Here is a 15,608-nt window from a genome sequence, read left to right as displayed (position 1 = left end):
TGATATCGAGAATATTTGTTATAACATTAGTTGACTCAGCTTGATGCTCTCTACAAATTTGTCAAATTTAATATATAGAAGGCAAGGAAAGACATATTTTAAAGTCAAATATAACACAAAATAATGACATTTACTCATGAACGTATAATATCAATCACTTTAATTTTCAAACTGATTTTATTTACATGTTAATGTCAGATATAGAATAAACCGGGCCTGTCCAAGCGGTCCTGATTAAATTTCTATATCATAATGTGAATATACGCGAAAATTGTAGCATTCTGATGATTCCGAATATTGCTCAGTAGCAATAGTAACAGCAGTCCTTCCAGTGAACAAGATATCTTCAAGACAGCGTTGATTACATTCTAATTTTCTTAGCATTCAGTGACAAAATTTTCGTCAAGCGGCATAATCCATCCTACGAGGTCCTTACACACGGTGAACCTTGTAAGGACGTAATCCTTTTCCATGTATTATTCTTCTTACTGCTTTGCGTGAAATACTCGACGAAGTATTCTTCGTAAATACATTAATGAATACATACGGACATAAACGATATCTTGTTCTTTCTTACGCTAATAGACATAGCATGGGATCGTCGAATGAGGAATTAATTAATTAGTGTAACAGTCGTGGATCGTTGATCTCTTTAGAAATCACGACGATCCGGAATTTCTCTTCAGCGCTACGATTTTCCATTAGTTCTTGCTGATTGTTCATATATATCACGGATCAAAGAATAATTTTTACTGACCTCATCAATACCACGCTTTCTAAACTTTATTGCTTATTATTATATCCATTATATTCTATTCTATCATATTATATTGTTATTAGGAAATACGACGAATATTAAGTTCATTATCTCTTCTGACATGTCAGTATTTACATATTTATCACATTACTATTTTCTATTATAGTGTATATTATTACATTTATACATTTCTTGTTTTAAATATTTAAACTTATCTAAATATCTAAACGTATTCTATGATTTACGACGAATGGCGTCGATGTAGAACACGGTAGTGATCCTGATGTAGGTAAAATCAGGTAGTCAACGCTTTATATATGAATATATGAATAATAGACGTCAGGTGTATTTAATTGACACACACCTTGAAATTATCCAATATTATACATATACGTATATAGACATCTACAAGAAGCTAATGTTAGCTTATGTATTATAATAAGCACGATATCTGTATGACAATTATTAATTTAAAAAATCTTACACTAACATAACTTTCGCGTCATATACAATTTTTAATATACACTACTATTCTTCTATACTCGATATTTCTTTATATATAAAATATTATAATTTTGTTCAACTATATTGTGTATAGTAGCAAAAACATATTCTAATTTGCAATGTATATATTATAACTAATATATTACACTGAATAAGCTCAGTATTAACTCAATTTACGTTAAATATCATAAATAACCTCACACGTAAAACAGAATGTTTTAATTGTATCACTTTTTTAAGAACAAATTAATCTTTTTTATGATTTATATGCTTTGCTATATATAAGATTTTCAATTTTTTTTTTTTAATTTAAAAACTGAAATTATATGTTTTTAAAAATATTTCTAGTAGTAAAATAAATTAATGTAAACATTCTAATACAAACTTTATTGTATCATAATTTGTATCATACACAACAATATTTTAGAAGTACAAGTTTACATAACTTTGTATTTATGTACTATAAATTAGAATTTATTTAAATATTTCACTATTTATTCGTTGTTGAATAAACGTTCCTTACAAAATTTTTTTGAAATAATATTAAGATAATATACTCTAGTCTATGATCAAAAACAATGTACATGAAATAATAAAATACCTATTTCTGGATATTACTATTCAAATATGTATGTTTAAACTTTCTTATATTTTACATGCACATAAAATAATGCAATGTAAAAATATAAATTACATTGTAAAGTCATAAACAATGTAATTTATAATTTTGTAGAGATTGAAATTTTTGTATTAAATAACATTCATTATTTTATTAATCCATATTGGTATAGAAATGTTAAATAACATATATTTTGTTTTAATAAACTTATATTTCTTAACATTTGTGCAATATCTAATTTTAATTCAACTATAATATTTATATTTGCATAAAAATTGATTATTTTAAAAGTATAGTACAATATAAGAGAGTGCTTTGTTATCTTGTGCATACTGTAGAATACAAACATCATTATAGTATATCACATGAAATGAAGACTTACACGTAACAAATGTACATTAAAATATGTCTGAAGAGTTCCTTTCATAATACTGAGTTTTAGACTAGAATTTGTAATGACAATCATTAATTTATTAGGAAAATATAACATTTTGTAACAAAACAGTATTAATAATACAGTATGATCTCACTGTGAAACATAGTAATATAGCTATAATATAGGATATCCTTTTAAATTTGAAGCAATTTAATTTTGTAAAATTTAAAAAATTTATATACATATTATATATAAATCTCACTTTATTTTTAAAAATTCATTCATGCAAGCCAAAATTACTTCTACTTATAAACAATCTCTTTCTATTAAAATTAATATTACGAAAACAAAAAATGCAATAAGAAATCATATTTCTTTCATTTATAGTTCATAATTCACATCACCAAAATACCTAAGGATTTTTTAACATTAGATGTTTCTGGTAATGAAAGCGCCCATTTTCTTAGTCCTGTTAATAAAACTGAACTTGTAACTACAATTGCTCCTCCTACTGAATAAGGATTTGGTATTTCATTGAAAAATAAAACTTGCCAGAAAAAGGCAAAAACTATGTCTGCTGATCTTGCTATTGCAACTGGTCCTGCTTGTTCCATTTGTAAAGCTAATGTTAACAGTATTTGACCCCCAAAACTGAAGAGAGCAAGTGCAACAACTAAAAGTCTGTCAGTCCCACACCGAGGTAAGCACAATGCACCTATAGCCCAAGATATAACTATTGTCTGAATCAAGGCAAATGATCCAAAATTTGTCATAATTACTGAGAAATGGAGGCCTTTTAAAGCTCGTAGCAAAACATATGCATTTGCACCAAAGAGAGTTGCTGAAAAAGCTGCTACAGCTCCCCATAAATCTGCATGTTGTGTTTTTATATGGCCATCTGAAAGTGACTCGATGGTATGTCCAAAAATTAGTGGTGGACGTGTTATTAAGATTACACCAATCAGTGTTAAACAGACTGTTATAACATTAAATAATCCACAAGGCTCTTTTAGGAATATTCTGGCAAATATGGCTACAAATACAGGAACAGAAAATACTACAACAGATGCATCAGCTAATGGCATATGCCGAAATGCATAGAAACTTAACATGAGGCCAGTGGTCCCCACAAAACTTCTTAGTATTAGCATTAATCTACGTCCCTTTGGAAATGGATGTTCACCCTTATATATTACAATTGGTATTGCTGGTAATAATACACCCACGAACCGAAATGCTGCCAATTCCATTGGATTTACTTCCACTAAGCCCTTCACAATGACACTGCATAATGAAAAAAATAATGATGATAATGTTGCCAATATTAAACCAAGATAAGGGCATGATTTACACATTAGAATTGAAAATCGTTTTTGTTGTGTTGTTGTGTTACTTTCAATATCACCATCAAGTAAATGATGCAGTTCAACATGTTCTGACATGTCTGAAAGAAAAAATAAAACTCAAGTACTTTTCAAAGACATAAATACTAGACAAAGATTTCATAATTTAAATAAAATAGGTACATGACTATATAGATGGAACAATTACAAAAACATTATATTACTAAGGTGCAGTTTGTCATTAAGCATTAAAATGTATAATATCTAATAAACATTTTAATTAATAACTAAATAAAAATTAAAACGAATGGTAGATGTCCTTTGATAACAAATTTAAAAACGTGAGTTTGGACATTAAGGAATAATTCATTTTTTAAATATTATTTGTAATGTCATTTTAATAACCTATCATAAATTGATGTTATGTTATTAAATGTTATAACTCACCTGCAATAGATACAATAAATGATTAATCACAGCATATAGTTATATTAGTAAAATTATGTAATAAATAATTAGAGTAATACATTTATAAATTATTTGGAAGACTAAATTATTTTAAAAACTTTAATAATACATCTTTCTTCATTGCCACTGACAATGTCCCTCACATTTTTCTTTTATTTCTATTTTAATTAAAATATCACGTTGTTACTCGCATGAAGTAAGCAACTCATCACAACATTCAGAACGCAAGAAAGGCGTTTAATTTAGATCACGATCATGACCGTGAGTTAGAATTCAAATTATACATTGCATTTGAAATATCGGTTTTTAAATGTTTTACTTTTAAAAAACATATTTTTATATAGATACTATTAATTTCCAACGCGTAACACAGTTCACTAATAGGATTACTAGATTATGAATAAACAGCGGACAATAATTAAGAAATATTAGTATTCTTATAAATTTTATTTTTATTCCCACTTTCATTTTTACTATATTCAAATGTTATGATTTGTCAATATATTCAAATTACAAATTTAAATGTGTCAATATCAAAGGGTTTATCAAAGTAAAAGTACATTCGCAATAATAATAAAGTGAAAACTTTTATATTAAATATCGTTTTAGATATTATAATACATGAAATTATATAAGCATAAAAACATACCTTAAGAATATAATAATGTAAAAAATCTGTTCATAATAACGGGTGGATATTGTTAACTTGTGAAGTTTTTTAAGCTAAGTAAAAGAAAAAAGTTATACCGAGTTAAGAAGAGAAACGTCGAATAATATTAATAAATTTAATGAAAATGATTCAATAAAGGTAAAGATATCTATATTAAAATACGAATTACTTCCGTTCAAATGTCGCGGCGAACTAAAGATGGGTGGAGTCGGTCTCGTACAGGATTCGCGTTTAATTAATTTTTTACCTGCATTTACTTCCATTAGATATCTTGTAGGAATGCAGCAGGATACAGCTTCTACGTTATTGTCTTTTGATAAATGATAGTATTCTCGTTTTTTATATCACTCCGTTTTCATTTTTTATATTAAAATTATTTTTATTTTAAATTGATATATTTATATCTTTTTCACATGTTTTCTTATACTAAACACTTGTTTTATTATTAATCATTATTATTAAATAATTTTCGTTCTAAATAAAAATGTAATAATCTAATATCATATTATAAATATAAAAAATATATCTACAAAAATATTGTTATATACAATATATAATATAATGCTTAAATTATTTAGTTTTTGAGGTTTCAATGCCAGATATACAGTGCTGTTTAATTCAATTATAACTAAAATATTTAATTTTGTGAAAATAGATAATATCTGTTGGGAATATATTTATTTTAATTAAACTACTGTACATACAATACATACAATACATACGTATACACAGACATATGCTGGATCATATTTTGGACTAGTTTTAATATGTTCTTTTACATAATATATATATGAAATTCATACAGATTGCAGAATATGTAATTAAATTAGTTTATTAAAAGATTTCTAGTTCTATGGTTACTAACTATGTATTATCTTCCTTGATATTATACATGTTGGATATGATATCCTTCCTTATAATTTAAAATGCTGGAATAATCTAGCATTTTCAAATACAATTTAGAAATGTTTCATATTTTTTTAAATTTTAGAATCTAGTAATTTCCACCTATAAATACATTTTCCAAATTTGAAACAAGTAAAAAGCCAAAAGTCGTTTTAGTATTGGTTACTGTTATCAATTCTATAAATTTTTAAATATTTCCAATATGTAAATTAATATGTTATACGTCTAATTGACATAAAATAATATTCTTTTCTTTCTGTGAAACATTATTTGTTCTCTTCTTCGAATACTAATGTTTGAAATTGTTTGAATAACATATACAATTGTATTGTACAATTGTACGATAAATAATTTTTAACCGTTTTCCAGAAATATATTTTCAGATGTGTAGGTGATAATGCCATCTGCAGGAACAAATTGCTTGAGTTGTCTTTATTATTCTATGTTCGCACAATGGTGTACGAAGTTCCTTCTAAAATACTGTTGTTCATTGGTCGTATGTATGAATTTCATAGTGTTCGCAGGTTACAATAAATCAGACAATTTTTCAATTAAAGTTGAATTAAGATTGGAATTGTAGTGTAGTGTGCAAGGACCATTAATCGTAAGATACAGAATCGAGAACTATTTAATGGATCCGACTATCGGTTGGTATCAACCGGAGCAGTTCGGCCCTGCTAAGGATTTGTGGTTACACATTTGGGAAGCTGAGAAAGGCCTGGATATTTTAACGTTGAAAAACGACTCGTCTTCGAATGTAATGGGAATGAAGCTTCAACAAGACTTCATATCCTTGGATTCTCTTAATTCTCGTACAGGGGACCGCATGCAACATAATACTTGCAGCAACTATTATAATCCATCTCGTAGGAAAGGTGATAATCGTGCTAGTACCTACGGCATGAACTACAATTACGATGCCTTAGTTGGCGAATACGGCGGTTGTCCATGGCGGGTACCTAATAAACATTATTCGAAGGGTGTTATTGGGTAAGTTTTGTTATCGAGTTTTCATCTATATATATACTGTTTGTCTTATGAAAGTTAAATTATTTGCCTTTTTGTAGTTTGTCCATATGGGTGTGATTAAGGTTATGTATGTTCACGCTCGTTTACAAATAGGGTATAGCAAGGTCCCTTTATAATTAGATATGCTACAAATGCAAATCTACTTTTTTTTAAATAATGAATACAACTTATTTGATTGAATAACATTTTTCAATTATTCCATGTTTTTAAAAATACAAAATTTTCCAATGCATTTTTAGTTTTTACTAAATCTATAATGATTTTGTAAACACACGTGGATGTTTATATAATACGATTATTTATGTTTGTAGTAACAACAATCAAATTTTTTTCAAATTAGAAAATATTAGAAATAAATTTAAATAAATAATAAAATAGTATTAAAAATTTTGTCTATTGAATTTTTTAATTTCTCTATTTAATGTACAGTAAAACATGTTTATCTATAAAAAGGTGTATTCTATTTTTTGTAATAATATTTTTTTTTATAAACACAACGCCTGTTATTTATTCAGCAAATAACATATAAACTATTATTTTATATATTTAAGTATTAAATGAAATTTTTTAAATATTTATTGTTTAATTTTTTGTATTATTATATCTTACTTCATTTTATATTCTGTTATTTATACATCTCTGTACAAAATTTAAAATTGTATTAAGAATATTTTTAAAATATAGGAAGATATGTAGAAAAACTTATTTATTTTAATACTTTGTATTAAATACTATACTGTATGAAATACTAAGTATTAAAAATTTTCCATTTAAATTCAAAATATATTTGTATAATTATTAAATATAAGAATATATAAATGTACTATTTATTTGTTCTAAGATATGAAAAAATAAGTTTATTATCTGTTACATATTTTGGTGATTTTCGAATTAAAAAATTTATATTATATATTAAACATATTTTTTCATATTCTATGCTATATAAAATATGCACTTGTAAATGAAAATTTATATAACAGAAAAGCTGTAATAAAAGTACGTATATTTCTTTATGTTTCTTAATTTTTAATATTAAATAAAAAATAAATAATTACTATAACATTTCTTTTTATCTCTTAAAATTAATCTCTTACAATAAAAAATTTATCAAAATACATGTTGCAACATTTTTTAATGTTAATATAAATAAAAAATTATCATAACAGATTATATTTTTATATTTAGATTACATGAAGAAATTGAAGATTTTTTTGCTTATATGTGTCCCTCTAATGAAGAACATAGTTTACGAATGCGTGTTGTCAAAAGGATAGAACAAGTAATATATGATCTCTGGCAAGATTCTAAGGTTGAAGTATTTGGCAGCTTTCGCACTGGTTTATATTTACCTACAAGGTACGTATCATTGTACATATTTAAAATGGAATGTATTTAGTAATGTATTCACATGTAAAATATATAGATATCTTTTAAATAAATTAGTATTTTATATATATATACATTAGTGTTTTATATACATATATATAAATGTATATATATAAATCCATAATTATGTCAAATAATACTAAATAGCATAAACTTATCTTTAATAAGTCTTATACATTGATTAATACTTTGTATATATTATTGATGACATTATGTGTAATACAAACATATACATTATTAATTATCATACTAAAATTCTTTAAATGGATAAGATTTATACTTATTTTTAGTGATATAGATTTAGTAGTAATAGGAATGTGGACAAATCTTCCATTACGTACTTTGGAACGTGCTTTATTGGATCAAAATATAGCTGAACCATCTTCTATTAAAGTTTTGGATAAAGCTAGTGTCCCAATTGTAAAGTTGACTGATAAAGAAACTGAGATTAAAGTAGATATCAGTTTTAATATGAATAATGGCGTTAAATCTGCAGAATTGATAAATTCTTTTAAAAAGAGGTTTCCAGTACTGGAAAAATTAGTAATGGTATTAAAACAATTCTTGTTACAAAGAGACCTGAATGAAGTGTTTACTGGTGGAATTTCCTCGTATAGTTTAATACTTATGACTATCAGTTTTTTACAGGTAAAATGTTAATATTTTTGTTTCAAATGTAGAAATAAGAATTAATTGCTGCACAAATTTTTTAATCATATACAAAATAAATAATATAATAATATTAAAAAGTTATGCTTTATAAGACTCATATATTAGTATTTTGGGTTATAAAAACGAATTTATGTTTTTTGAAATAGACAATTAATCTTTTCCTACCATGTGGATGAAATTTTATTTCAGTTACATCCCAGACAAAATGCTTATTGCTCAAGTGCTAATCTTGGGGTGCTGTTAATAGAATTTTTGGAATTATATGGTAGGAAATTTAATTATGTTAAAACAGGAATTCGTGTAAAAGATGGTGGTACTTACATATCGAAAGAAGAGGTAAAATATATCTGTATGATAGTTCCTTATATAAAAATTGTACATCTGATAAAATGGTATATAAAACAAGTATTATATTTATTTTTAAAGAATGATATCTTTTATATGAAGTATTGAATGTTTTTATTTATTACATACATGTATGTATTTGTTCAGTACATTACAAGTAAATCTCATGTCTCATATTAATTTTAGGTTCAAAGAGATATGATAGATGGCCATCGACCTTCTTTATTATGCATAGAAGATCCACTTACACCAGGGAATGATATTGGTCGTAGTAGTTATGGTGCTCTGTATGTAAAAGACGCATTTGATTGGGCTTATTATGTCCTTTCACAAGCAGTTAGTCCTTTAAATATTTTAGTTAATGATGCAAATAAAATAAGGTAAGATTATTTACAATATTTATGTCTTTTTTTATATTTTATGATTCAATCAATTATTTTCTAAAAATATATTTTATGCAGTATACTAGGAAGAATAATTCGCGTGACAGATGAAGTAATAGAATATCGCAAATGGATTAAAGAAACATTCCCACTACCTTTGAGTGAGGTAGATTCATTATCAAGTTCTACTGCATCTGATGCTTCAACACTATCTGCACCCGCTAGTGATACGGTACAAAATTCTAACTTGTTAAGATAGAAGAAAATAATTGTTATAAATTAATCATACTTTCAATTTCCTTTAATACATCTTCAATTTCATCAGGATTCCGAGTGTAGTCGTGGAAATTCTCCTAATGCTAGTGGAAAAGGAGAAGATAGAAATAAAGGAAGACATGTATATAATAATCAACATACTCATCATTCACAATGGAAAAAGCCATTCAAAGGAACTGCTCATGGTATGTAATTATAATAAATTCTTAAATATTTAAATATTTCATAATCTACAGTTATCATAACATTTTTGGATGTTTTTGATTACTTGTTTGAATGAACTTTATATGTTTCAAACTTATGTACTTCAAAAGTATGTATTTGCTACAGGTAATCACCATCATAGTTCCAGAGGAAACTATCATCATCGTGGAATAAATAATAATATAAGTGGACAAAGTAAAGCAAAACACTCTCTTCACAGTAATGGAAATAATAATAATAGCCATAGTCCAAGTTCAAGATCACAAACCGTTAAGCGAAAAAAACAGTGCATTACACCTCGTGGTACTGGAGATTGTGTACGGTGATGAAACGTGTAAAATAATGTTGGACTTTGTTTCACACTTAAGTAGAGAGCTCAATATCATAATTGTGTGGTGAAAAGACATTGATTAACTTTCATCATGCAACTAAATTATCCTTTCCACTTTAGAGGGGCTCTGTGTCTAGAATTATAGAGTTGATATACTCTATATTACATTTTTCTTATATGGACAAGCAAGTGGCCCTGGTATAGTTAAGTTCTTCATTTCACCAGAACAATTTTTTATTCTGTACGAAAATTTACATACCAAAGACGTACAGAATTGTAATATAGATTGGTCTAGTTTTACTTTTATTTTGCATTACTGCACATATTACAAACAACATTAAAAAGGACGTGTAATATTTTATTAATTATTGTTTACGAAGTTACAACCTTATTGCAATCTTTGAATAGTAATTGTGTCCATAATCACGGTAAACTGATTGTAATACATTTATATAATACGAACGATATATACAAAGATTATTTACAGTGCAGTTTTCTTAAAGATTTCATGAAGTTGTAAAACAAACTCTAATAATGATGATAAAGACTTAGTTTTCTATACGGAACTATATTCTTATAACAAAGGGATAACAGAAAAATTGGTGATATTGGAACTTACCTATTGTAAATATTGTAATATATATTATCGAACATAGAAAAATAAGTCTAAGAGTTACCTACTACATTTTTTTTATTTTGTACGTATCTAAAATAGTGTTTGTTATAATAATTTTATCATTTAAGATCATGGATTAGTCCATGTACATGTGAGAATTACGTATTTTTTTGCTATGATATGTAAGTCCAGTAATTGTGAAAATGTTTTGGTATATCTTTCGGATTTTAATAAAGTTATAAGTTCGTGTGCTAATGATCAACAAATTTTGAATAAAAAATATTTTTGAAAATATTAACTTATTAAAGAAAAAAATGATACACTTTAGATTTTTACACTGTGTTCTTTAAAGTCGTAATTGTGCATAATGCTTTACTTTTTATACAGAATTACTGATTTCATAACACTAGTTTGTAATTTTTAGTCTCTCCTGAACAATAATACATTATTTTTATATTATGAGAATAATAGTAAGCATATACATTATGGTCGAATATTACAAATTCAATGCACGAATCAGACATTGCATTTAAACATATTTTGTGTTACTCTTTAAAATCTGAGCAACGTTTCAAAAATTTTGTATGTGACAATATATGCAGAAGGCCTTTGTATTATTGAAAACTATTATTGAAATGTACTTGTGAAAATCATCTTATATCTAATTTATTATTGAAAATTACATTCCGTTCTTCAATACAAATCTTTGTTCCTTAAATTGAAAAAAGATAACTGCGTAAAAATAGCAATTTACTAATTAAGAATCTTTATCCAGATTGCATTTTGTGTTAATGCAAGTTGTAATGTGATTCAAACAGTGTCTCCCATTAAATTCGAGTGCAGAGATCAATAACTCTATTATTCACTTTCCTCCAAACTTCTACTTCTTGCGCAGTATTCTATAATATTATTTATCAAAACATTGTTCATGGATAACATTGTAAGCTGTGATTCAATTTTATAATTAGAATGTCAATTAACCGTAACAACATACATATGTGTGTGTATACATGTATGTATGGTGTATGTAAACCACAATGTGACCAGCAAAAAATGTGGATTTTACATTCTTAAAACTATGTAATTATTATTACTATTGTTATTGTTATTACCGCTGATTAGTCTGCAAGGATGATTACAAATTTTTCAATTAGAATCAAATTTTCGTAAGAATTTATTATTAATAATTTGTGATTTATGTTTATCTATTTTCAAAAATTATTTAAAAATGTAAAACACGACAAATTTAATAAACAGTAATAACAGGTTTTCTTGTATTATTATTATTATCTTTCTAATTTTAAATATTGTAGTCATAGATCTATTTCTAAAATTGCACAGTACAAAATAATAACAAGTAAATTATAAGCAAACTAACACATGTTTAGAATTGAGTTTGAGAGCTAAAATGATTCCTACTTTTAACATATAAAAATAAGATAGTGAGATGTAATAATAAGATAAAATAAAGCCTCCAAACACAAAGAAATAAATTAATTCTTAATTTATTTCTTTTTTGAACTATGCAACTTGTACTATAATTACATTATTCTTTATTATGTTTCTTATTTTTATACAAGAAGAATGTATAGGATGTTTCATTTGAAAAGTTTAAAGGTACGCGTCTACTCTAGAATAAAACTATCATGAGTTGTTCTCAAGAGCATTTCTCATTAACAAATCAGATAATCCACTTTCGAGAAATATTCTCGAGAACAATTTGCGATAGTTTTACTCACAAGTGGATGCGTACCTTTAAATTGATATACATAAAATGTCATTAAAAAGATTTATATCTAATTATAGTATTTTTTATTACATTATTTATTTTTTTAAACTAAAATACATATTTTACAGTAGATATTTTTTCATGTAATTCAATGTTAACCACTTATCTCAAGTAATTCTAACAAATTTTAACTAAAAAGATCGAAAGTAACAGGAATAAAAAAATTACCCATATTATCATATTTGTATTATTAAATAAATGATAATGTTAAACCGTAATGTGTTTATGCAATATAAAATATGTACAACTGCTGCTCACTTAAGCATCCATAGTCCGAGATATTAGAACGTTCATTTGGGTGACTAGGAAGAATTCGAGTGAAAATGAGGAAAAGAAACAAGGAATATGAATGAGATATTGATACCCAATGATAATTTAACATTGATGACTATTTTGTAAACCTAATCAAATTAATTCAAGGAATTAATAGAAATAGTGACAGACGCTAAAGTAAACCAAAATCCTGATGCGTATAAGAACAGTATTTACAATTTATGCAGGATACAACCAAAAATTGCATAAAAAGATTTTCTTATTTTGAGAGAAATATTTAATTTATTAATGTTTCTTCTTACTAACTTTATACAGAACATTTATATTAAACAATTGTTAGTGTATAATACACTATATTTTTTACTATGCTTTTAAACATAAGCAAATTAAATTTATTTTTTCGCGCTAATTCCAGTAATAGGATTGACTTCAAGTATTTTCATACGTTCCAGTTGTGCAAGTCTGTTTTCCAAATTAAATGATTCTGGTAATGGCGGGTATGCTGTAAGATTATATATTATATAATATTAAACAAGTGCTATATTTAAATTTTTAGTATATTTAAAATAGAATATTTTTTACTATAATTGATCTACCTGCTGTATTAAGGTTTAAATAAAGAGAAATATATACTAAGAAATGTATATACTATTTTATTTTACTAATATATCTTATAAATAAATAAAAATAAATGTAATATATTTTATAAATATTATACATTTTTAAACTTACCAAAAGTTTTGAGAAACATTACTACCCAAAGACTAAAAGCCACACCAATGAGTGCGATTCCAATATGTCCTTTCCATTCTCCTGTTGAGGCTTGAAATTCACTAAATGTTTGACGGAAACTGGCTCGATATAATGCCTTTTTTTCTTCTATTGATAATTTCTTCCAATCACCTTTTTCTTTTTCTCGCAATGCCTGTATAAAGATTCACATCTTAATTTGGTTAATTCACATTTTTTATGTTTGATATCCATACTTGATGTGTATTTTAAACTAATAGATACTATAATATAAAAACTATTTTAATTTAAAAGGCTATAAGTATAATAATTACTTTACCATTATGTCTGGAGTATTTGCTTTGAAACGAATTGCAGGCAAAGGAAAATCGCATCGATCTAAGTAAGCTGCTTCTCCATTCCATCCATGACCTACTATATCCCTATTACCAATTTTGTCAGGAACTCCAGATACTCCTGATAATCCACGAATAGAATTTGCACACTTTGAAGTATTTTGTCGCAAGCATGATAACAATACCTTATTTGCCATTGTATGCTAAATCACACAAAAATATTAAATATAAAATGACATATACAAAATGAAATATTTCTTACTGTAGAATGTTTTCATAAATTTAACAAAAATAATGGGTCAATGTTAATGTAATTAATAAATATTATTTGCTATTTATTAGAAATTATAATATTTTTAGAACACAGCATAACGCCTATATAGCTTATAAAACTAGGAATTTCATTTGGCAATTAAACATAAATTTCATTACGTATGTGTATAATACAAATTTTCAATGACAATCATGATCTAAACATACACACAAGAAATATTTTAGCAAAATATTAAAATAATATTTAAATATCAATATCAAAGTTATCAGTCAATAAATTTGATTAAATATAAAATTATGAAAACAAATATCAGTAATTAAAAGTTATATAACTTCTAATATTAAATTTATGTGAAAGTACTTAATTTTAAGATAATGTTACATATTGATCGCCATTTTCATTTGTTATCTAACACATTAAATTTTATAAGAAAATTTAATAGACGAAACGATATACGTTTAGATCTAGTATAGTTAGCAGTTTATTACTTTAAAAATATACCTTTGGTTATCACTAATATCAACAATTAACAATGTATTTATTACGTAAAATTTTACCTTTTTTGCCGACCCTAACTCCAGGAGAACCGAATTGGCAACTAGTATGGTTAAGTCACAGTTCGATGCATTCACACAAACAAGAACGGTCAATATCTTCATGCTACACACTTACACGCTGCATTACTATGTAGATATATCGAATTTTAAAGTATCGATACACAATAATCGAGTTTTAAATAGCAATTATTACAAATTAAGAAGTATTTAGTTCTCAATAAAATCGTTTTGTGGCAATAATTTTAGAAAAATTGAAAAAAATTTAATTCTAATACACAATTTATCCCTTTGTATAATTCATATATTTTATATTATTTACATATGTATATTGTATATACATATAACTGTAATAGTTTAGATTGCAATCGTAATTATAAACAAATGTTAATCTGTTTATGAATTAAATTGTTTTTTATTAATATTGTTCGCAAAGAAACAAAATAGAAATCAAATATACGATATTTTATTATATTATATACATCGAAATATATATATATAAAGTTATTAGTTTCCGAAATTAATGATTATATTAAAAACTTGCAAATTGGAAAATATTAATAAAATTGATAAAATGAAAAATGTTTCCTAAAAGTAAAAAAAATACTTGTTGAGTTGACAAAATATTCAGGACCTTGTTAAGCATTACTCATTGCATAGCATACTGAAAATTTAACATCGTTATAAATTCTGAACAGTTACGAAATGTAAGCGTGATTATTTTTTATTATAAAAACATTTTCTTTTG

General features: G+C 25.6%; 3 protein-coding genes and 1 long non-coding RNA gene across 5 annotated transcripts; 1 reads left to right on the top strand and 3 right to left on the bottom strand.

Annotated features, from left to right (window-relative positions):
* Positions 1-111: 111 nt before the first annotated feature.
* LOC117233222 lies at positions 112-1,565 on the bottom strand. Its single transcript, XR_004493284.1, has 2 exons — positions 1,439-1,565; positions 112-1,162 (listed from the first exon to the last, which is right to left on the bottom strand). It is a non-coding gene; the product is annotated as an uncharacterized LOC117233222 (long non-coding RNA).
* A 764-nt stretch (positions 1,566-2,329) lies between these two features.
* On the bottom strand, positions 2,330-4,347 carry LOC117233316 (solute carrier family 35 member G1). Of its 2 annotated transcripts, none has more exons than XM_033493497.1 (2): positions 4,047-4,347; positions 2,330-3,700 (listed from the first exon to the last, which is right to left on the bottom strand). In XM_033493497.1, the coding sequence occupies exon 2, from the start codon at positions 3,696-3,698 to the stop codon at positions 2,652-2,654; it is 1,047 nt and encodes a 348-aa protein (XP_033349388.1). In that variant the 5' UTR covers positions 3,699-3,700; positions 4,047-4,347; the 3' UTR covers positions 2,330-2,651. The 2 variants fall into 2 exon arrangements, with proteins under 2 accessions (XP_033349388.1, XP_033349389.1); XM_033493498.1 differs by having other exon boundaries at positions 4,127-4,317.
* A 1,742-nt stretch (positions 4,348-6,089) lies between these two features.
* On the top strand, positions 6,090-11,729 carry LOC117233262 (terminal nucleotidyltransferase 4B-like). The gene is made up of 8 exons (XM_033493388.1): positions 6,090-6,633; positions 7,858-8,028; positions 8,349-8,706; positions 8,920-9,066; positions 9,262-9,455; positions 9,537-9,690; positions 9,784-9,919; positions 10,065-11,729. Exons 1-8 carry the CDS (start codon positions 6,275-6,277, stop codon positions 10,262-10,264), a joined length of 1,719 nt encoding a protein of 572 aa, XP_033349279.1. The 5' UTR covers positions 6,090-6,274; the 3' UTR covers positions 10,265-11,729.
* A 1,472-nt stretch (positions 11,730-13,201) lies between these two features.
* Positions 13,202-14,980, bottom strand: LOC117233324. The gene is made up of 4 exons (XM_033493507.1): positions 14,864-14,980; positions 14,017-14,235; positions 13,680-13,872; positions 13,202-13,449 (listed from the first exon to the last, which is right to left on the bottom strand). The coding sequence occupies exons 1-4, from the start codon at positions 14,963-14,965 to the stop codon at positions 13,340-13,342; spliced, it is 624 nt and encodes a 207-aa protein (XP_033349398.1). The 5' UTR covers positions 14,966-14,980; the 3' UTR covers positions 13,202-13,339.
* Positions 14,981-15,608: the final 628 nt, after the last annotated feature.

This window comes from Bombus vosnesenskii, unplaced genomic scaffold (assembly GCF_011952255.1).
Source record: "Bombus vosnesenskii isolate JDL3184/JDL3185 unplaced genomic scaffold, Bvos_JDL3184-5_v1.1 scf7180000013295, whole genome shotgun sequence".
Lineage (NCBI taxonomy): Eukaryota > Metazoa > Arthropoda > Insecta > Hymenoptera > Apidae > Bombus > Bombus vosnesenskii.
The sequence above is the reverse complement of the archived record's forward strand: the minus strand, read 5'-3'. Positions and strand labels throughout refer to the sequence as shown.

Bases quoted from the DNA above. Each gene is read 5' to 3' on its own strand.
- LOC117233316 (XM_033493497.1), bottom strand. From the start codon at position 3,698: ATGTCAGAACATGTTGAACTGCATCATTTACTTGATGGTGATATTGAA.
- LOC117233262 (XM_033493388.1), top strand. From the start codon at position 6,275: ATGGATCCGACTATCGGTTGGTATCAACCGGAGCAGTTCGGCCCTGCT. The intron at 8,029-8,348 runs GTACGTATCATT...ACTTATTTTTAG, and splicing joins GGTTTATATTTACCTACAAG to TGATATAGATTTAGTAGTAA. The intron at 9,691-9,783 runs GTACAAAATTCT...CAATTTCATCAG, and splicing joins CTGCACCCGCTAGTGATACG to GATTCCGAGTGTAGTCGTGG.
- LOC117233324 (XM_033493507.1), bottom strand. From the start codon at position 14,965: ATGAAGATATTGACCGTTCTTGTTTGTGTGAATGCATCGAACTGTGAC. The intron at 14,236-14,863 runs GTAAAATTTTAC...TGTGTGATTTAG, and splicing joins AGTTAGGGTCGGCAAAAAAG to CATACAATGGCAAATAAGGT. The intron at 13,450-13,679 runs GTAAGTTTAAAA...ATAATCTTACAG, and splicing joins AATGTTTCTCAAAACTTTTG to CATACCCGCCATTACCAGAA.